This window comes from Xyrauchen texanus, chromosome 29 (assembly GCF_025860055.1).
Source record: "Xyrauchen texanus isolate HMW12.3.18 chromosome 29, RBS_HiC_50CHRs, whole genome shotgun sequence".
Taxonomy (NCBI): Eukaryota; Metazoa; Chordata; class Actinopteri; order Cypriniformes; family Catostomidae; genus Xyrauchen; species Xyrauchen texanus.
Window position 1 is genome coordinate 16,557,663 of NC_068304.1, and position 22,506 is coordinate 16,580,168.

Consider the following 22,506-nt stretch of genomic DNA (forward strand, 5'->3'; position numbering starts at 1 on the left):
ATTTTAATCAGTTTCTTAAAATTAGAACTACAAGCCCTGTTCATGCAGAGTAGTCTTGATGGCTAGTTTAGGCTTGGGTGTTCTTCAATATCATTGGGAGAAGAGGGCAAGTGACTGCACAGAGGGTGGCAGAGATGCCTAATGGGCAGATGGCTGGATTGTATTGAATGTTTCTGGGCCATAGGAGAAAACATGCCACTCTGAATCAGTAGGCTTAACCTCTGTCCCAGAATACCCTCTGCAGTGCATGAACATTACACTAATGGCTTCACTGTGTGACTCTTTGTCTATGGGCGGCCCTTTAAATCCCTTCCAGTCCACTTGTCTTGTCCCTCTACATAAACGCCCCAGTTCCTGTCTGTGTTTTGGAACTGGCACTCATTCAAATGTCTGCAAAAAGCCCTGTAGTCAAAAATCAAAGCACAGCGAGAGTGCTTAGGGAAAGTTTGCAAACCCAGTATAATGATATGAAAATATGATTTAATCATAATCCATGGTTTCTAAACATGCCAGATATTTTGTGCTGTCCGAGTGTGTTTGTGAGTTTCTGGTACCTCAGTACAGCTTAGTTTGTGACCAACTCTCGAGACCACTTGACATTTCATGGTTTCTAATTTTGTCTGTGTTGGTCTGGCACTGAGATTTTCATCTTTGCATGTCTGCATCACTTATGTTTAGTCCCTATAACCTTGAGATATAAAATATTGATGGGAAACAATGATGTTTTGGCACTCGTACTGTACCTTCTCACGGAAGGGTGATCTTTGGCTGCCAATATAGATACTTTGTTTTTCATTGTTTTCAATATTTATATTCCCAAACCATTTTTGAAGAGAGGGCTCGCAGCCAGATTATAATGAAATCCAGTGGACTAAAGTTCATGTCACTATGGTCACTACTTCAAGCACAGGTGGTCAGCCTCCTGAAAACAAACTAAGGTTCTGGGAGTTTGCTCTTTTATTATTATTATTTTAATTTCCTCTGACACACAATGTGCACCATATTATAAATTCAGTCTTCTCTCAGACACTCATTAAACAGAGTAAAAAAGGAGACCATGTTTAGGTTGCATTAAGCAATGATGCACATTTTTATCTGTAGATATTTCAGGTTTAATTAGATATTTCAGGTTTAATAAGATGATGCAAAGCAAAAGGATAGCCAACAAGCTGCCAAAGCATGCTCACCTCAATAACCACTTAGAACCACTTAAAAAACCACTTAAAAAACCAATTAGACACTTCACTGAATCCATATTCTTTTATTGGAAAAATTACATTGATGCCACTAAAGTGTTTATGCAAATATGATAATAATAGTAAACAAAGATAACAATGCCCTCTGTTCTCTCTCCTTTTGGGGGCCAGCTATTCTTGAACCCCTAGCCCCATACACACTGTTTAATATGGGCCACACGGCTGGGAATAATTGGAGCCATATAAATAGCAGCCAGATAAATTTTGGGTGAACCAGGGCAGGGAGTCACGCTAGAGGGTCGCAAGTGTGCCAAAAACCTGCCAATTTTTTTCCCCTTTTTCTCTTTAACCAAGAAAAACAAGATTTCACATCCTGTTCTCACATTTTTCTCTCCATTCTTCAATGTCAAGATCTCTTGGCTGGGGCCTCATTTAGACTAGATGCTCCAAAACATCTGTACCACTCCATTGGATATTATGTTGATTTGTTTCAAGCATTAAGAATATTTCAACGCTGTGATTTCAACGCTATGACTGTACTATTACGAAGCTTGGAATGCTCAATGCAGAAATGTTTTTATGACATGCAATAAAACAATACACGCATACTGGTGACAGGAAAAAGTGATGTAGTTTTGAGTTTTTTTTTTTTTTTTTTTTTCTTCATTATGGTTACAGATTGCCCTCCAAGATAACAGTTTTTAGGTCAGCAGGAGAGCTGACAGGGAAGACGGTGTGAGACGTGTTCCGGCGCTCCACCAGCACAGCCACAACCTTGCCTAAATCCAAATGATTCAGGTACCCAGGGGCCATTCGTTCTGGGGCTGCCACTCCTGTATTGATTTTCACCTACAGATTTAGATTTGCAATTTTGATTAAATAATTTGTATGATAATTGATTAGGCAGATTTACAGTGATTCATCATGTCATTGCTGAAATATAGCAACATGAGTTTGTCTACATCCATATCTTTAACACACTCACCTGGTTGAGTTTGCATGGCACATCTGGGTACTCATCACGCAGAACCTGACAAAAAGCCAGAGCACTAGCTGCCCCTACAGTCAAGAACCCTGTGCCAGGCATTAGCAATTTCTCTCCAGCCCCTCCTGATGAACAGAAAATGGATCTGTGTGAGCAGGGTCTAAAATTGACTTTTTGTTACACTTGCCAGTCAATAGCAAATTAATTGAGAAAATGTACAGGCCATAAATATTTCCAGCTATGGAACAGTATTTAGCTTTTTAATTAAAAAAGGCAGTTTTTAAACATTCAAATCAAATTCCTATATTGCATCCTATAGCATTTTTTGCTTGCAATTCCTAAAAAGTAAAGGTACCTGCTTATTGGCCTGTGATTCTGTCACAGCCGACTTGCGTTCTGTGCTTGCAGAGTGTTAATGTAGGTCCTTATGCACATATTTTACTATCAAGAAGATTGTTTTCCTTTTTGATTATTCATGCTCAGTTTATGAACCATGTGAAAATGCCTTCGGAAATGTGAATAGAATGGAATGACAAATAAAATTGCAAGATCTTTATTTTCCTCTCTGAACACTCACAGCTACCATTTGTCATATCATTCATATCTCAACCAGCTGTGCCAATGACTCACCTGTGATGAATGTGTAGGTGCAGTTAGGATCATCTCTCACCAGGGGAAAGAAAGCTTTCCAAGACACAAAGGTGCTGAACAGCAGAGTCTCCATAACCTGTTGATCAGAAAATAAATACTATCTTAACACTGATCACTAAATCTGATGTTTAATTGCGGGAATTAGGCTAAAAGTTATAGGATTAGAAAACATGAGATTGACATTGACATGAGCACTTTGTGAGACCCAAAATTATCATATTTATTCATGCAAAAGGATGGTAATGTAATATGCTATAATCTATCTTTATTTGATGCCCTCGATAAACTCACCCAGTGCAGTTCTTTGAGGGGTTGGGTGTGTGGCAGACCTCCCTGCCACCAGCTGAAGCCCAAAGAGGAGACAACGTCTGTGATTTTTCCCACAGACTTAAGCAAGGACTGTTTCACCTCTTCTACTCCTTCCTCTGAGCCTGATAATAAGAAGAGTAAGTAATTAGAAACATCATACTTCAATGAGACCTCATAATGTCTCTTATCTCCTTCCCACAATTGTAAAGATTACAAATTAGGGAGATAATACTTACCAACATTGCCTACTAAAGTGGTCAGGTTACTTTTTGTGTTAGGTGAAACAAATCCCTTGAGTTTCTCCAACTTGCTGTTGTCTCTGGAGATCACAGCAACCTTGAAACCTACATATATGTTTAAAAAGTTACCAAACATGCAATAACTTTTTTTTTTTATTTTGCACAAAGAGGTTAACCATTTTTATCAATTTAAGCAAAGATAAATTAAAATCTCCAACTGATTTACAGCTAAATTAAGAAACCAGGCAAAAGGATGACAGGCAATTTGAATTTAACCACAAAATACTCAATCAGAACAGGTTTAATGGAATGAATAGTTGCTTTCTTTAGCAATAACTGAACTGAATGCAGTTGTAAACAGAGTAATACGTTCAGAAAATGTTTAGCAGTTTTTTTAAATAATTATTATTTATTTAAGCATATTGCACAATGTTTAATTTTCTGTGATGATATAAAATGTTTCATGTTTAATTAATCAACAAATAATACTGGATTCAGTTACTGTCACATGCGTTTGAAGGTGTTACAAGCAGCCACAGTAATATAAATTTGAACACTACCCATTAAATAACAGTGAATAATTGCACAAATATCTTGAGAGGAATATAATAATATCAACGATTATAATAATAATTGTATTATTATTGACTATTAACTCAAAATTTAATTATTATTATTATTATTATTATTATTATTATTATTATTATTATTATTATTATTAGCCTACTACTACTACTACTACTACTACTGTTTTTTGTATAGTATGTAATATGAAAGATGCTCTTACCTCTATCCAGGAGCGCTTTCACTATTCCGGACCCCACAGTTCCTGCTCCGCCAAGCGCCAAAACTACCCTCTCCCCGTTTGACATCGCGCACACAACAGCAGCAGTGCAGACGTCTGAGATTGATTATGGTTTATCGGATTCATATCTCTTGCTGCTGAAGATATTTAAATCGAACCGCAGCATGAAAGCCACGCCCAAAGTCCCGCCCTCTTTAGAATGACACGCTTTTTTTTTATCCTTTATCACCGAGAGTTATCATATTTCAGGTTGGAGAATCTTAAATGAGATCATTGCAATAATTGATCTTATACAGTAATAAATATCAGTAATATCGTGTCATATCAGTAGACAAAGGTTTTATTAATTAACGTGATTTTGATAATAAAAGGTACAAACCGTGGGCACAACTAATTGATAATATCCAGCATAGATTATATCGCCCTCTTGTGAACAATCACAGGAATGTGCACTAATTTATTGCAAATTCGTCGTTGGGTGTGCCGATTAGAGGGCTAAACTGCGGATTATTTATTGAACTAAACATACCAAATATTTTTAAATGCAGGACAGTTGTTTTGACAGTTGAATGGGGAAAACGAATCTAATTCAAGTAAATGTTAATCAGCATCACATAATCAAATAATTTTATTTTAATTTAAAGTTTCCCCAGAGATTTGCCATAGAAAACATCCTTCGGGATCGATTACGACATTAAGTCTCCATTTGCGGATACTATTTAAATGAATGGAGAGCCGTAAACGACATCTACCTGTCGCAAAATTGGCCCCACGACTTTTCCTATAAAACAGCAATTTTATCGAAGTAAAATCCACACAAAGTTCATTCCAAAGGGATTTTTTAGTGTAACACATGTTGAAGATTAGCAGAAAAGTGGTCAAATAATTAATTTATGAGCAGTTTCTTTACAAAAGCAGATTATTCAGCACACTCAAGTACCTACATAGACATTCATTCAAAAAGAACGACCTCTTGTGTCATGTCTATGGGACCACAGACACTTTGGTTTCAAATATCTTAGAAGGGCTCTGGTTTCGCCTGAGCTGAACACGGAAGTAATGACAAAACAGTTTCTCCGACGCTCTTCCATGCGGCTTGTGCGGTAAAGAACGTTGATTAGGTAATAATTGATCATGTTCTATCGATTCCGTTACTGTGTCCCGCGAACATTGCTGATTTGAATTTAGTCAGTGGAAAATATACGAATGACGCTTTTGATTTGGGTAGGCAACAATAAACTAACTTTATTACACAGTAGTAACTTTATTGGTTTATTTACGGTACATATATAAGAATTTGAATCTATTTGAATTTCTCAAATACAAAATTATGGAAATTAGGATGTATTTTCGTAGCTAACGTGACGGACCTATTTTCCACCTTCACTTTCACTTCAATCTTTTGACGTCTGAGTGATTTAATAGCATTTCCAAATAGTCAACCTTTGTACGGATGTAGAGTAATCGTTATTCGGATAATACTGAATCTGAATATTCCATCTTTAAATAATGTCATTATTTCTATATAGTTGTTTTGTTTAAACCCGTCACTCAACTGCATTATTGCTAGTTTAAAGACGTCATCCTTGGTACTGCCCATTTGTTAGACTGTTTTAGCTAAATGTTTGTCACCTTGATTTTCAAGCATATTAATGAACACAATTTTTGTTATGGAAACATTGATTGGTCTCATGGAAAATCATAACAATAAACAACCATGTTATATGATAAACATTTTATTGTTGGCTAAATTTCATATTCACAAATGAACATTTTCTGGTAAGAAACATTGCTTTTTAGTTTTTAAGAAAGGAAATGGAACATTGCATTGACTCAATTCGGAACTGTCTGAAAAAAAGCTTTTTCAGTTTGGACCTGTCTGTAATTTCTTGAATAAATTATTTATATAGATTTGTATTATGCTTTCCCTAATGCTTAATATGTATATGTATTATAATGCATTATAATGATACACAAATGTAATAATAATAATATAAAACCTTTCTAAATCCTGATCAGTACTGACAGAAAAGCTATTACAATTCTTAAGATTTATTTGTAATAATAAATAGTTTAGGGGTGTTTTATGTCTTTTGTTTGTTTTGTTTTTTTAAAGACCTGGCTATTTATGTTGTATTGTTCTGATAAAACGCAAATCCCTTATGTTCTTATATTGTCTTTTTATTAATAGAATGAGCTGGAATATCAGACAGGAGGATTTTGTCCAAAAGTACCTGACCAACTTGGAGAGCCAGATTGAAAAGGGGGATCGAATTCTGGTGTGCAGAGATGATCAACTTTGCAAGGAAGTAGAGGCATTTCTTTCCAAAGACAATGCCCAGAAGATCTTTAACACATGTGGACTAAATCCACTCACAGTGATGGAAAACTCACTCCGTGCATTGCCCTTTAGAACTGGCCATTTGTGTCTTGAGAAACTTTGCAAGTCCTTTGAAGTGTTGGAGCTTGCTGCATTAAACCTCTACCTTTATCCTTGGAGAAGGGAGTATAGAGTTGTGAAGGTATGTAAATACTGGTTTTACACCTATACATACATTTTTAAGATGTTTAGCAAGATGAGTATGTACACTGGCCATCCTCCAGTCCATTTTCACTGTCTTTTACCTTTCCTCCCAACAGATGTTTTCAGGTATATTCACCCATTCAATCAAATCTGCATTAACCCTACAGCAGGCTAAAGAGCTGTTTGGGTTGCTTGGATACCAGCCTTTAGGTCCTACTGAAGAAGAAGAGCTAATGCTCGACCCCAAACTAGTTCCTGCTGATTTGTTACTCAACCTGGCATGTGCCTACTTCATTGCTCGAATGGAGTGCCATCTGCTAATTTCCACCTTGAGCGCTCTGGACAGAGGTGTTGAGTGGGTTCTGCAACTAGTTAAGGAGAGACAGAAGGGCCATTGCCTTCAGGTAGCATTGGAGAACATCAAAAGGAAGTTAGAGTCTACCCATGCTTCAGATGTCACCCTAAGCACTAGTATAGATTTGGAGGTGGATCTTTACACTGATAAGGATTTGCTGAGCAAAGCACAGCCAGATCCTCATCAGTGGACAGCTACTTCTTGTTTGCCACCTCACCCTTCTTTGTGTATACAACCAAAGGAGGGCCTCCTACAAAGCAATCCTTCATACGGGGACATGTCCCATTCAGACAGGGTGAGTAATGCAGATGCAAGCCAGGAAAGATCGCTCTGTGTCTCAGAGCTTCAGTGCCAGACCAACAACCCCAAAAACCTTGTCTCACCTCCACAGAATATAGGACCACTGGAAAGCTCTGGTAAAGTTCAAACTGAAGGTCGTACCCAGAGACAAGCAGTAGAAGTTGGACCAGAGATGTGCAGCTGTATCACACCATCATCTTTGTATGTATACCAGTGTGACCAGTGCAAAGACATTCACAATTCACATTGTGAACATTATAAAGAGTGCAGAAACAAAGGGCATACTTTAGCACTGTGCCCCGACAAAGTTGGACTGCAACAGAAAATCAGTGTGCAACAAGACGAGCATAAAGAAGGCAAAGAAAAAGATTCTCTGAAGAATCATTATTGTATTAGCACTTCAAAGTTGGATACCTTTTTGGTGTGTTACACCTGCCAATCAATCCATGACCAGAGCTGTGAAAACATTAACATATGTAAATCACAGTGTCACTGCTTGCAATCCACAGGAAAATTACAGCCCCCTCAAGGAGAAAGAGCCAATGCTCCAAAGAGACACATGTGTCTTACTGCAGAGGCTCCAGCATATGTAATTTGCCACACCTGTAACAACTACCACGATTGCATATGTGAACATGTGAAAAACTGCAATAAACTTGCCCATGATGTGCAGTACCTCCAAGAATTGGGTGATTCAGAAACACCCTGTAAGCCAATACCATTTCATCAGTGCTGCACTGCTAACCAGCCTTGGCCTGAAATTTTATGCCTCGTTTGTAATGTCTTTTATTTTTCCGGCTGTCCGGATGGAAGGCAGTGCTCTCAAAAACACAAAATACTACGACTTGAAACTAAATGTGTCACTTGCCCGAATTCTGAGCTTTACATCCTATGCAGGTATTGCTGTGCTCTGTATTGCAAAAATTGTTGGTTTAAAAGTCCAATGCTTTGTAAATGTGGAATGCCTTTGAACAACTCCTCCCCTGTTTAACCTGCACTTCAAATCTGCATATATATATATATATATATATATATATATATATATATGTTTGATATTTTAATCTAAAGAAATCTAATATCACTACTACTATACATTTATTCCAGTTTACTGGAAATTAGAAATGTAAAAATCATCCTTAAAAAAAATTAAATATGAAAAAGTAACAAGGCAATTCACTCTTCCTGGTTGGAAGGATTGGAAGTGGTTCAAGGATACAATATATGCCATCCCATAACAATGTCCATAACTGCCAAATGGTAGTGATTCAGTGCAATATGTGATTTTGGTAGAATCAAATGCCATGCCATTCTTCTAGAACGTCTTCACGTAGCTTATTGTTTGCTCTGCTTTCAAAATACATTCTTTCATTCTTGCTTTCTATGTCACACTTTTGTGCAATAGAGAGCACAAACCTACTTGCCTCGTAAAATGTAACAATCTGTTAATTGTTAGTGTACAGATACAGTTTGGAACATGTTGATTATAATTGTCCTGATGAAGTCTTGGCAACATCTCTAATATGCTGATTAGAAAAATGTACTGCTATTTCATATAACTAAATGTATTTATAGATGCCCTTTAATTGCAAATTATCTGTATTGTTGCAGTTTAATAGAACTGATATCCAAAATAAAGGGATTGAAAGGGAGTCCTGCTTGAAATTATTATTATTTTTAAGAAAACCAAAATAATGTTATTATAATAAATGACCTGCACAGAATAAAACGGAGTTGGACTGTAAGTCTTGCTACAAAGTCTTATTAAAGATGTTATTCTATTGTCAGTATCCCACATGATAGAAACACAATTGTTTATTTAAAATAAATATATGGATTGGGCATATATTAATTAGTTGTCCTTAATGAAGCTTCTAGCTGGATTGTGCCATGGTAATCATAAACAAGAAAAATCATTTCCAAGTGTGCAGTGATGAAATTATACATTATAGTGTAGATGCAATAAATCCAACACAGGATTGATGTGAATGTCCATTTTGTCCCCTATGAGTTAAGTATTGTCATTTCTTGAGGTTAAGTTGCAAATAAGCTAAAGTTTATTCATTATAATCTTCCCAGTTGGCATTACTGAAAGTTTTACTGTCCATGCGATCAATATATAGCACTCCATTTAGGTGATCCATTTCATGCTGCAGTATTCTGGCTGGCCACCCACTCGCTTGCCAGGTGACAGGCTCTGCTTTCTCATTAAGATCTTTGAAAAGAAAACAAATCTTTAACATTTTTAGTTGATCAGTAAGTTTGCTCATTATATAAACTTGTCTATGCTTAAATGGATAGTTCACCCAAAAATGAAAGTTCTCTCATCATTTACTCACCCTCATGCAATCCCAGATGTATATGAATAATATTTTAGCTCTAAAACCTCAACAAGTGAATGGTGGCCAGAATGTTGAAGTTCCAAAAAGCTCCAGAGGTTAAATCCATGTCTTCAGAAGCAATACAAGTGTGGGTAAGTAAAAGATCAATATTTAAGTCATTTTTGTATATACCATAAATTCTCTTCCATGCCCATTAGATAGTGATATACACTCACCTAAAGGATTATTAGGAACACCATACTAATACTGTGTTTGACCCCCTTTCGCCTTCAGAACTGCCTTAATTCTACGTGGCATTGATTCAACAAGGTGCTGAAAGCATTCTTTAGAAATGTTGGCCCATATTGATAGGATAGCATCTTGCAGTTGATGGAGATTTGTGGGATGCACATCCAGGGCACGAAGCTCCCGTTCCACCACATCCCAAAGATGCTCTATTGGGTTGAGATCAGGTGACTGTGGGGGCCATTTTAGTACAGTGAACTCATTGTCATGTTCAAGAAACCAATTTGAAATGATTCGAGCTTTGTGACATGGTGCATTATCCTGCTGGAAGTAGCCATCAGAGGATGGGTACATGGTGGCCATAAAGGGATGGACATGGTCAGAAACAATGCTCAGGTAGGCTGTGGCATTTAAATGATGCCCAATTGGCACTAAGGGGCCTAAAGTGTGCCAAGAAAACATCCCCCACACCATTACACCACCACCAGCAGCCTGCACAGTGGTAACAAGGCATGATGGATCCATGTTCTCATTCTGTTTACGCCAAATTCTGACTCTACCATCTGAATGTCTCAACAGAAATCAAGACTCATCAGACCAGCCAATTTTGGTGAGCTCTTGCAAATTGTAGCCTCTTTTTCCTATTTGTAGTGGAGATGAGTGGTACCCGGTGGGGTCTTCTGCTGTTGTAGCCCATCCGCCTCAAGGTTGTGCGTGTTGTGGCTTCACGAATGCTTTGCTGCATACCTCGGTTGTAACGAGTGGTTATTTCAGGCAAAGTTGCTCTTCTATCAGCTTGAATCAGTCGGCCCATTCTCCTCTGACCTCTAGCATCAACAAGGCATTTTCGCCCACAGGACTGCCGCATACTGGATGTTTTTCCCTTTTCACACCATTCTTTGTAAACCCTAGAAATGTTTGTGCGTGAAAATCCCAGTAACTGAGCAGATTGTGAAATACTCAGACCTGCCCGTCTGGCACCAACAACCATGCCATGCTCAAAATTGCTTAAATAACTTTTCTTTCCCATTCTGACATTCAGTTTGGAGTTCAGGAGATTGTCTTGACCAGGATCACACCCCTAAATGCATTGAAGCAACTGCCATGTGATTGGTTGATTAGATAATTGCACTAATGAGAAATTGAACAGGTGTTCCTAATAATCCTTTAGGTGAGTGTGCATGAATAATGTGAATCGCCAAAACCAAAAGAAGACTGGAAGTTAAAGATAATTGAACATTTATAACAAAAAAGGACTTTGGACAAATATTGATCTGTTTTTCCACACACACACACACACCTGTCATTTAACTTCTGAAGATATGGATTTAATCACAGGAGTTGTATAGATTACTTCTATGCTGCTTTTATGTGATTTTTGGAGCTTCAAAGTTCTGGCCATTCACTTGCATTGTATGGACCTACAGAGCTGAAATATTCTTCATCTGTTTTCTGCTGAAGTAAGGAAGTCACACACATCTGAGATGGCATGAGGACGAATAAATGATGAGAGAATTTTCATTTTTGGGTGAACTATCCCTTTAAACTAATAAGATTACAAACCATTCAATTTAAGAAACTGACCCTTTGCAGAGTTTACTTTTGCTCTCATATGCTAATGTGCATCAGAAAGTAAGCACTTGGGTTGCCTCAATGGCTTTATCTTCATAGGTATGTCATTTACTGTGTTTTTTAAATGTTTTTTTGTTGTTCATATTGTATAGTTTGATATCTTTCTTTTACATGACACCTCAACAGACACTTAGTGTGGAACAGATGCTGACACATGCCTCTTAGAAGGTGACAGTGCATCCATCCAGTACATGCAACTGGTTTTACGAAAATCGTTAGGGACACTGCCACCAGATCCCTAACTTCAACAGAAGCTGGTGAGCTGTCCTCCAGTATTTTCTTTGGATTCTGCACGGTTAATATTCACAGAGGAACTCCAATCTGAGGTGCACTTAGACCAACACACTCAAGCTGTCTCATCACCTTGACCGGGGTATTTATGACCTGCTGCACCTCTGACCACTGAATAGCTCCAGGTTCCACTGCTGCAGCCTGTGAACATAACACATTATCTCCCGCTTGGCACACATGATTAAATGGAGGGGCTGGTGCTCCTTTAATTTTCCGTTTCATATACTGCAAGTAGGAACTCATCTTAATGCTGCTATGATTTGTATGTGATGGTGCAGTGCATGTGAATGGTGACCAGGGTCAAAAAGCTCCTTATTGGTGATGAGAGCATATCATTTGTCTGACTTTTTAAGACATTGTGAATGTCCTCAAGTGCCTGTTCATGGCTGGGTGCTGTAATCAGCTAGTTCAGTTCAGCAACTCTAGTCAAAAGACAACTGTCATTGCAATAAACATTCATTATGCAGTAAACATTAATGAATGTAGGAAAGTCTGGTTTAGCTCTCTTCGTAAAGAGGATATGAAATTCAAATTCACATTTATATAAGTAAACAGTCATAAGTTAAACGGCAACATTAGATACAACAGTGTCTTGATATATGAGGGCAGACAGAGAAAAAACGGAAAACGTGAACAAATGACCGGCGGGAAAGGGTCTCTTCAAAATAAAAGACTTCAGTAAAATTTAAATAAAATCGTAGCGTTTAGCTGTGGAAAGAAGGTTGCGGCTAATAACACGTTTTTATTTTTCTATTAACAAACAGGTTATTTGATATAATACTCACATTAACTTTCATTCAACATAACATATTTATTAAAAAAATATGAAAACTCATTGTTTGTTGAATATGGCATGCTATTCTGAACTGAATGTCTAAGGTTGTAAAACATCTGTATTTTTAACTGTATTGTACAAAACTAATAGTAATCGTCAAACTATATTATAAACTATATTGTAAAAAATATTACAATACAATAATTATTCTTACTTTAAGAATATTGCTTGATATTGTGATCTTTGTTGCTTGGGAAATTACAACATCCCATAATGGATGCCTCTTGTCCTGTATTTTTGTGGGCAGCGAAACATCCGATTGAAGGCTTTTTTTGCCCTATATTTAGCATAAAACTGTCGGACAGCGAGACTATTTTAATAACGGAAACTCAACAAAATGCATTGGCTTTTATTTTGCCACAAATTGAATGTGTACAACTTCACTTAGCGTTTCATGGCGTCACGTGATATAGTTGGCGTGGAAATTGTTTACATTTCAGGCCACGCCCCCTACACGATAGCATTTTTTAAATAAATTATTTTATTAACAGACACATTAAAACATTAAAAATAATACGACATATATATCAGGATAATAGAGAAAGAAGTAATTTATTCTTATTTCGTGTTGATATATTTTTTAAATCCCGCAACTGAAAATGAAATTAAATAGGTGAGGAAGGCACAACATCACGTGTTTGCATCTGTGTATTATGTAGAGAGGTTTACCCAGAGTACATCCGTGTGATCAGATGAACATGGGGCAGGGGAAACAGGCCATCGCTCGACTGTAAACAAGAGGAAATTTTGGGATTAGGTCGACATCGTACCATGCTCGTGTGAAATGGTCTCAATGTCGATATATTGGATCACTTCATCTGCTTCATTGATGACTACAAGGCGACAGATTGAGTGCAACACATCCAATTGCATTCATAAACATTTCTATAGGACTTCAAACCCCTGAGAGTATTTAATTGTTTTTGATATTTAAACTAAAACGCCCTGTTGTATTGTGGATGACATCCTCGCACGACCAAATGGCTGCACCTGGAAAAGTGACACGGAGTAATGATCTGCCTCGAGGCGTTGAGAGGCTAAAAGAGGAGCACAGGAAGGTCAGGAGTAATGTTTATTTCAAAAACAGCCAATGCCTTGCTGCAAATTGAACTTCCTTTGCTCATGGATTGTCGATGCACGTGCATCACTTCATGATTTTTCGGTATATCATTGATTGATGGTGTTTCTGCTGTTTGAACGCAGTATCAGATGTTTTATTTTTCTGGAAAGTTCCTTGTAGATCACGTGTTACTTGTTACTTCAGCTGCTGGCTAGCTGGCTGCAAACAGTTTTTGTGCTTTGGTTTATCTTTGTCTCTGCTCATTTGCAAAACATTTTTACCTTCACACCTACCTACAATATAGGCCTAAGTCTACAATGTTATGCATATACACCTGTATAGTTATACACTGCGGCGAGTTAGCAACCAAGTTAAACTCAAGCTTTATCCAACACACGGTGCAATATTGCCCAAGTCCATTAACATTCAAGGAAAGGCATACGGTATAGATCGGTAAATACACTCACGCGTTATTTTAAGGTAAGTTTTAAGTGACCTACTTTTGTTTACATTCCATTTTTGTGCCATTAAGTAGGCTAAAGGAAAACAAAAAGTGTCTTTCATCCATGTGTTGACATTACAATCAGCAAGAATGCAGAATTTTTCTTTTGAAAGTCCTGAAAATAGACATTCACCCCTGGTGTTACATTGACCTCAGCAACATCATCTCTTGTCCTTCACCCTAACAGTGGCTTTCTGTTAGAAGAGAGAAAATATGAAAAGTGAAAACATGAAATGTCTAGACAATATGTGCATTTTAAATGACAAGAAGAAAATAATTAAAGAGAATTGTGGGGCTCTGATTATCATGAAAGTAATGTCACTATACATAAAATATATTTATGTCCCTGAAATGTATTTATTTATGTTTATTGTTTATTTTTATTTTGCATTGGAAACTGATATCCTTTAATGAGATGTGTTCTGTTAGCTTTCACTGCAATCTGCTGGATTTCTATATAATTTTATGGAGTATGCTATATACACATTGCTAGATAGATTTTGAGGTTGGTATTGCCATAAAGATGCTATTTAAGGTTCTTATCATTAGATAAGATAACCCTCTCAAGTCCCCGTGAGCAACTTTAAAGGTGTCATCAGTAATCTTTTGTTTGTCATGTATTCGTCAGCGCTACGCAGCTACAGTCAAAAAATATAGCTTCGCTTCTGAAAAGCTACTTGATTTAAAAACTAGCGACACTCCCACCTTGCTACTCAGAAATGTAGTTAAGCTAATAGTTTTGCTATTTTTAGGGAAGCTACTGCCCAACACTGGTCATGTGATGCTAACATGGCCACCCCCTTGAGGGGACCCTCTCCATGTATATTAAACAAGCTTTTAAAAGGCTTCTGATATGATTTCTATAATTTGAGTGGTCATGATTTTATAAATATTAATTTATTTTGGATAAAAGCTTTTTTTTTTAATGAGGAAAAATTACTGGATTTACCATTTGAGTAGAACATTCACTTGCTCTGTAGTGAACAATTTACATAACCAGAAAATCACAAATAGTTTAACAGTTTTGTCCATGGTATGTTTTGTAGAGGTCGACCATTATATCAGCGTCGATTGTTTATAGTAGTTGCAGTTGTTTTTTTTTTTTTCTTCCTCTGTTTATGGCACTGAAGAATTCTACAGTTAGAACTTCTGGGATCTACAGTATAATAGCGGCCATTAGAAGGGGGAAAAAAAAAACAATAATTTACTCTGCATGCAGTTTGTTGTGCCATGTGTCTACTTATGAATGATCTACTGTTGAGTATTTTAATCCACTTTTGTTCAACCTCTTATTTTGGATCACAGTTGGTTGTGAAATAATTAGCATGTTTTCACAACAGGTGGTGAAAGATTGCGGAGTTCAAATTGAGCACTGGTGAGTGGTCTTATAGAGTCATAACATTATACTATTCTTAACAATGCAGGTCAGTACGTCTCAAAAAATAGCTACAATTAGTAATATTACATTAGCTCATGTTATTTCTAATATGTTGCTTGTTTAGGTGTTGAAATGCCACATACAATAAGTATTTAACAGGCCTCTATTACATTTTTTCAAGTATTATAAAAAAGTTATGGAGTTGGAAAGAATTGACTCTTTACATCAACAAATCATAATTTCTTTTCATTTCTTTTTTTCTTTTTTCTGATTGACAGGAAAAAAGTGGAAAAAGATTACGAATCTCTTCAGGACCGTCTCAGGACCTTGCCTGACAAGCTGTCATATGATATTATGGTATGGTGCCACCTTTTACTTATGTTATCCCAGAGTAACAACATATTTAATGCATTGCTATCATAAAGTGTTACACCATTTAGCAGTTTACTTTAGTTGTAGATTTTTTTTTTAAACAATTTGTAGTTTCTTTAGCTTATTTGATGTATATGTGGCGCTTCGATCAGAGGACTGCCTCTGATTTTGCTCTGAATTTATTATTTTGTGTTTTCCAACATGATAGGTACCATTTGGTCCCTTGGCTTTCATGCCAGGAAAGCTAGTTCACACTAATGAGTTAACTGTGCTCCTTGGGGATAACTGGTTTGCAAAGTGTTCTGCCAAACAAGCCGACACTCTTGTAGAACACCGAAAGAAACGTGAGTAAAAAAAATTCTGAATGAGCTAATATGTTCTTCAAAATCATTGAATCACTGTTTTAGTGATATATTTCTTGACCTGATGTGTGATAATTTTTTTCAGATGTAAAGAATGCACTAGATGATTTACAGAAAACAATGAAGAACTTTCAGAACAGAGCTGACTTCACAGTTGATCTTGAAAAATTGAATGATGTAAGTGTCCTAACCATGACCTCAGCACTGTTACATCACATGGAAGCCTTATACTAATGTTTCCTTCTATGGTAGAAAGCACTGCCCACACCTTAAATAATTTCCACTCTTTCTTTACAGGGCACTGGAGATTTTGTAGACATTAGAGAAGAGGTGGTAAATGAGGAAGAAGTTGCCAAAGGTAAATCTAGTTTTCAGGTTACTGAAGTTTCTCCAAGAGGACTGTAAGACTTGGGCATCATTACCCTAACATTGTGTTGCTTCCCCAGGAAAACATCGGTTGGCCCACAAACCCAACTCTAAACCAAAGCAGGAATATGTGCTGAAATTGAAAGAGGAGAATAACAAAGGAGAGGGGGATGAAGGGAGCAAGAGTGGAGTGCTGTCTGAGGAGGAGCTGTGGGCTCGACTTGATGAATTGGAGCGTCAGGAGGAAATACAGGACGAGAGATACCGGTATAAGAAACAGCTGGTGCCTTCATTACATTAGACTGGATTCTATTAGAGATTCCTACTCATTGGGCGGATGGTTTTTAAGGCCTTGCTAAGAGTGTGTGCCAGAAAATGTTAAATAAATAGTTCACCTAAAAATGAAAATGATCTTATTTACTCACCCTCATGCCATCCCAGATGTGTATGACTTTCTTCTGCAGAACACAAACAAAGATTAAAGACATATATCTCAGATCTGTAGATCCATACCATGCAAGTGAATGGTGGCCAGAACTTTAAAACTCCAGAAAGCACATAAACGTGTTTTACCTAAGTCTTCTGAAGCGATCTAATCGAATTTGGGTGAGAAAAGACAGAAATGAAGGCCTGGGTAGCTCCGTGAGTATTGACGTTGACTTCCACCCCAGCCAGGTCTCCTAAGCAACCAAATTGGCCCGGTTGCAAGGGAGGGTAGTGTCACATGAGGTAACCTCCTCCTGGTCACTATAATGTGTGGTTCTCGGTGGGGTGCGTTGTGCGTGGATGCCATGGAGAATGGCGTGGGCCTCCACACGCACTACGTCTCCGCGGTAACTCGCTCAACAAGCCACGTGATAAGATGCGCAGATTGACGGTCTCAGATGCGGTGGCAAATGAGATTCATTCTATCCACCCGGATTGAGGTGAGTCACTATGCCACCATGAGGACTTAGTGCATTGGGAATTGGGCATTCCAAATTGGGGAGAAAATCAACACAAAAAAACCTGAAATGTTACTATTTTTTTCACTATAAATCTTGTCTCCTTGGCGTCATGATTTCAAGCTTGATTACACTTCCTAGCGGCATCTAGACATGGGTTAAACCAATGGAGTTCTTTGGATTGCTTCTATACTGCCTTTTATTTGCTTTCTTGAGTTCAAAAATTCTGGCCACCATTCACTTGCATTGAACTACAGAGCTGAGATATTCTTCATTTGTGTTCTGCAGAAAAAAAGAAAGTCATACATCTGGGATGTTGTATAAACTATAAGAGAATATTCATTTTTGGGTGAACTATCACTTGAAGACCTTTTAAGCACGGTCATGGAAAACCTGGAAATGTCACAGAGTAGGTGTTTGTATCGGATAACATACTGCCAATAAAAATGTCTTCCTTATACCATATAAAAATAAATATTTTAATTACAAACATCGGTACCTTAATTATTAAAAAAAAAGTCCTTATACAGTTGTCATAACTAGCACAGAAAACATGGACATTGGTTTGTCAAAAAGTACAAACACAAGCTGCTACATCAGCCTTTTTACCAGTTATACTCAGTTTTGGCTTTCTTTTTTCTCTTTGTGTCCCAGATTGGACAGCACAGACACTAATGGAGAAGACACCACTTCCTCTTCATCGGAAGAAGAAAAAGAAGCAGAGAGTGACAGCAGTGTGCAGGTTAATGGCTTTAAAAAGGAAAATGGCTGGGTATCATCATCATCATCTCAAACAAGTCAGATGAACAGCACCAATGGGTTATATCTTGAGGAGGATTGTGAGGAAACAGGCAACAGTCTTCCAACTATCTACTTTTCTCACACTGTGGAACCCAAAAAGGTAAATGCCTTGTCTTAGTTACATAAACCCCCTTTATTTAATATGTTTTGACAGCTCTTATATGCTTCATGTACGTTTACATTACAGTTTAAAACTTTTCTAGTTGGATAAACATTGCATTAAGTAAGTGTACACAAGACCAACAGTTCACTCAATAAAGCAGTTGTTTTGAATAGGTCTTTCGATGTTCTTTTTTTAAAGGTCAGAATAAACACAGGGAAGAACACCACTCTGAAGTTCAGTGAGAGAAAAGAACAAAAGGAGCAAGCCAAACGAAAAAAGAAAAATGGGAAAAGTAACGGCCATTCTCCTCTTGAAAATTACAAGATCACCAGCCCAGCAGACATTTATAGGTAACAACCTGCTGCAAAACATAACCGTATCATTCATTACACTTAATTATATTATTGCTGCTATTGTTGTCGATTTATAAGCACAAATTCTATAAAACTATGTTAGCATGGCAATGAAATAACGAAGCTGAAATGTTCATTTGTGTAGTTGAGATGAAACGCTTATGGAAATTTGACATGTCCTGCGGTATTATTTGCTGTACTCCAACTAAAACTAATATAAATAGCATCTTGCTAATTCTTCTGCTTGCAGATTTATGACCTTTTATTAATTGACCAACTACATGGACTATTTGTTCTTTTTATAATTCATTTTACACACCATAGGGTCATTTAAAAAAACAGGCAAAAAGGTGATTGAAAATGGTGAGAAACTTAAAAAGAAAGGGAGACCTAAAAATAATCACTTTCCCTCAAGCAGTCACATCAATTTTAAGCTAAAATATTGATGTTAATGAAAGTCCAATGGCACCTTACGTCAACTGCCATTTATTTCATTCACTTCATTTTCTATTCACATCCTCTACTGTTTGATGCATTATTTTCTGTTGATGTCAATTTGTCATCGTTTTAGGGTGTTTGTGGATTTGGTGAATGGAGAGCCAATACCGCGGAAGTCCATTTTGAAATCCCGCAGTCGTGAGAACAGCGTGTGTAGTGACACCAGTGAGAGCAGCACCGCAGACTTTGAAGAGCGGCGTGTGGCTTTCGGTCGTTCACTGAGCCATGATGATGCCACACACAGTGACACCAGTGATGGCATTACAGAGGAGGACAGTCCTACAGGCAGCAGCCCCCACACCAATGGACGTTTTGAGGTACAGGAAGCCTGTTTGTTTACAAATTATTGGTGCAAAGACAAGCATCTCGATTGCAATAGCGCATACTTTGGGTTGGGGATTTGAACAAACCCAGTGTATTAAACTTTGCACTTTTGCTGTGAGTTTTACTTTGGCAAGTAATGCGAACATTTTCTTTGAGCATTTAAAAATCTAGCTTTTATTTTGACACTTGCTTTGTTCACACCACAGTTAAAATGTGTGAGTATTCAGCAATGTATATTTAATTTTTTTTTTTAAATGTTTTTCATAAAAGTAGTTGGAAAATATTAACACATTCTTCACTGAAAACTGCTTACGAAAAAAGGAGAGGTAGCATATGCAATGTTTGTTGCTTGGGAAATTACAACATCCCATACAGGATGCCTATTGTCCTGTATTTTATTGGGCAGCGAAACATCCCTTATTGAAGGCTTTGTGCACTGTACTGAAGCATAAAACGGTCGGACGGCAAGACTCATTTTAGAGGATCCCGTCCTGTTGTGAAGTGCTCAAATGACCCATATTCGCAAGAAACATTCAATACCTTGCAGCCGGTGTATGTTACTGCACCGGGTGAGTAAAGCCAGTGTCTGTATTATTATAAAATACGTTTACACTGCTTTTTCTGCCCGGTAACGCATATGAGTGCATTCCATTCAGAAGTGATCGTCCCTATGCTCTATTCCCCTCATAGTTTACCTTCCACTGTCAGAAGGTTGAAAGGTGTAAGAAAATAGTCATTCTGAACTTGCTTTTGAAGTCTTTTTTTTTTTTTTTTTTCACAGTGTGGATATCATTATTGATTCCCCTTTGAAGGCATCATTATACTTTTTGGAATGCAGTATATGTTGTCTTGTTGCAAAACCTCATGAAACATCCCACCGTGTTCAACGAATGACAACCCCCCCACACACACATGAAATCTGATCTGAATGTTCAGACTAGCATAAACTGGTTTTAATCAGATTCCAAACCAACTACATATGTAAAAATCTGATTTTTTTGTCCTGTTCAGACTACATCAACCTAAACATATTTGAGTCAAATAGGCCATAAATTCTGTCAGTGTGAACATAGCCAAAGAATATGGTTTTAGTTTCACTTAAACTAGATTGACTTGGATTTGAATTTGAGCTGTATAATCTACATCCAAAGTTATTATTATTATATATTTTTTTTGTTTATTTACCTGCATGGCCACAATCTCATTAAATCTTCTTCAAATGTCTGGTTTTATTCTTTGTATTTTAGGCTTTTACAGGCACAGTGATTGAAAAGGATCCCTTGCCTATCTCAATCCCACACCTGATCATCGCCCCTCCTGCCTTGCCCACAATCCCAGAGAGGAATCTGGAGGAGCTGGGCACAGAAATGCCTCAGGAGGCCCCTAAAAGGATGTCTAAGTTTAAAGCTACACGGTTGCATCATAAATGAAAGCTAATCTCACCAAGATCCAGCTATGCTTTTTTTGTTTTTATCCCCTTTGAACAACTGTAACACTTGCAGACTGTTGGCCGTTTTTGGCCGTTTTTTTTTTTTCTTCAGTGTGATATGTATCCCTGAAATTGTATTTGCTCTATAAGAGCAATAGCAATGTTATATGATTTGCCTGACAGTTTGCGTTTTTTAGGCCAAATGGGTTGATTTAGTATTGACAGGCTGCATATTTTGGTATCTTCTGTGTGTATTACTTTAGATAACAATTAAAAAAATATATGAAACCTAAAATGGAAAAAAAAAAAAAAGTGTGACATCAAGGCCTCACACTACTGTCATTGTGATGTGGTCTATGATGTAAAATGGTTATGAATGCAGCTTTTTCAAAGTTATTGTCATTGTTTTAATTTAAGTGCTTATTTGACTTCGGCAACTAAATATCTGCTAATTTCCATCAGCTTTAAAAAGCATTTTTTATTCTGAGCTTTTACTTTGCTTCTCCTTTATCGCTTGTTTTCTATGTTTTTTTATTGTTTTGGCTTTGTTTCTTTGCCCTTTAAATGTATATCCTCCATGGCCCCTTTTTGGGACTGCCAGGAAAATATTGATGTAACTGAAAATAAATAAATGATTTTGAATATATTGTATTGTTTTGACTATCAGGAATTTATTCGTAGCAAATATATAATTGGCCAAGGACATCATTCAGTTTGTTTCGGTAGGAAATTGAACAAAAGTTGAATTTGCTTTAATTTCTGGGCCTGAAGCACTCTTACAGAAGAAGAAGAAACGCCTCTAGAGGGCGCGAAAGCACAGTTTACATTTCTGCTTTCAACGTCAAAAAAAAAGCTACTGTGTCTAAAGTAAACTAAACTACAAAGTATAGGACGTCGAATGCAAAGTATACCGTGCTACAAACCCAGCAACATTTCTGCAATTTAGTGAAAGAAAACTTGCACTAAACTACCTTTTTTTTTTTTTTTTAATATAACACTTTTAGGGTTTAGCAAATATTGAGAAGCAAATAAATCTAATAACTTTATCTATATATCTAGCTATCGCCGTAAGCAAAACGTTTTGAACACCCCTGCTCTGGATGGAATTAGCCAGTGACGTAGGTAAAGACATACTCATGACACCAGGGTGACCTTACTCCAAAAAAAGATGGGAGAGCCACCAAACCCAATCCTAAACGTGTCTGGAAGTGTCGGCCCCTTTTGGAGTTGGCCCAACCCCATTTCGAAGTGCAAAAATAGTCCCTTTAAATGTTGGGGCATTTAAATGCTCCCATAGTGTGCACTTATGTTTTTATTTTATTTATATA

General features: G+C 37.2%; 3 protein-coding genes and 1 pseudogene across 4 annotated transcripts; 2 read left to right on the forward strand and 2 right to left on the reverse strand.

The window, feature by feature from the left end:
- Window positions 1-1,218: 1,218 nt before the first annotated feature.
- Window positions 1,219-4,326, reverse strand: LOC127623248 (uncharacterized). The gene is made up of 6 exons (XM_052097604.1): window positions 4,168-4,326; window positions 3,378-3,485; window positions 3,124-3,263; window positions 2,812-2,908; window positions 2,182-2,306; window positions 1,219-2,045 (listed from the first exon to the last, which is right to left on the reverse strand). Exons 1-6 carry the CDS (start codon window positions 4,250-4,252, stop codon window positions 1,869-1,871), a joined length of 732 nt encoding a protein of 243 aa, XP_051953564.1. The 5' UTR covers window positions 4,253-4,326; the 3' UTR covers window positions 1,219-1,868.
- A 902-nt stretch (window positions 4,327-5,228) lies between these two features.
- LOC127623217 (uncharacterized) lies at window positions 5,229-9,007 on the forward strand. 2 transcript variants are annotated; one of them, XM_052097550.1, is made up of 3 exons: window positions 5,229-5,306; window positions 6,377-6,707; window positions 6,826-9,007. In XM_052097550.1, exons 2-3 carry the CDS (start codon window positions 6,378-6,380, stop codon window positions 8,353-8,355), a joined length of 1,860 nt encoding a protein of 619 aa, XP_051953510.1. In that variant the 5' UTR covers window positions 5,229-5,306; window position 6,377; the 3' UTR covers window positions 8,356-9,007. The 2 variants fall into 2 exon arrangements, with proteins under 2 accessions (XP_051953510.1, XP_051953511.1); XM_052097551.1 differs by lacking the exon at window positions 5,229-5,306 and adding an exon at window positions 5,317-5,409.
- Window positions 9,008-9,418: 411 nt separating this feature from the next.
- On the reverse strand, window positions 9,419-13,559 carry LOC127623006 (peptide deformylase, mitochondrial-like; annotated as a pseudogene).
- Window positions 13,321-21,812, forward strand: uri1 (URI1 prefoldin like chaperone). Its single transcript, XM_052097738.1, has 11 exons — window positions 13,321-13,744; window positions 15,589-15,623; window positions 15,905-15,983; window positions 16,207-16,342; window positions 16,446-16,537; window positions 16,658-16,718; window positions 16,807-16,993; window positions 18,325-18,571; window positions 18,773-18,924; window positions 19,499-19,742; window positions 20,997-21,812. Exons 1-11 carry the CDS (start codon window positions 13,646-13,648, stop codon window positions 21,177-21,179), a joined length of 1,515 nt encoding a protein of 504 aa, XP_051953698.1. The 5' UTR covers window positions 13,321-13,645; the 3' UTR covers window positions 21,180-21,812.
- Window positions 21,813-22,506: the final 694 nt, after the last annotated feature.

What these genes read in the sequence shown, in the direction of transcription:
- LOC127623248 (XM_052097604.1), bottom strand. Translation starts at nt 4,252, where the DNA reads ATGTCAAACGGGGAGAGGGTAGTTTTGGCGCTTGGCGGAGCAGGAACT. An exon ending in GAAAGCGCTCCTGGATAGAG is followed by an intron (nt 3,486 to 4,167) that starts GTAAGAGCATCT and finishes ACATATATGTAG; the next exon opens with GTTTCAAGGTTGCTGTGATC. An exon ending in CACCTACACATTCATCACAG is followed by an intron (nt 2,307 to 2,811) that starts GTGAGTCATTGG and finishes TCTGTTCATCAG; the next exon opens with GAGGGGCTGGAGAGAAATTG.
- LOC127623217 (XM_052097550.1), top strand. Translation starts at nt 6,378, where the DNA reads ATGAGCTGGAATATCAGACAGGAGGATTTTGTCCAAAAGTACCTGACC. An exon ending in GGGAGTATAGAGTTGTGAAG is followed by an intron (nt 6,708 to 6,825) that starts GTATGTAAATAC and finishes TCCTCCCAACAG; the next exon opens with ATGTTTTCAGGTATATTCAC.
- uri1 (XM_052097738.1), top strand. Translation starts at nt 13,646, where the DNA reads ATGACATCCTCGCACGACCAAATGGCTGCACCTGGAAAAGTGACACGG. An exon ending in TGAGGAAGAAGTTGCCAAAG is followed by an intron (nt 16,719 to 16,806) that starts GTAAATCTAGTT and finishes TTGCTTCCCCAG; the next exon opens with GAAAACATCGGTTGGCCCAC. An exon ending in ACACCAATGGACGTTTTGAG is followed by an intron (nt 19,743 to 20,996) that starts GTACAGGAAGCC and finishes TTTGTATTTTAG; the next exon opens with GCTTTTACAGGCACAGTGAT.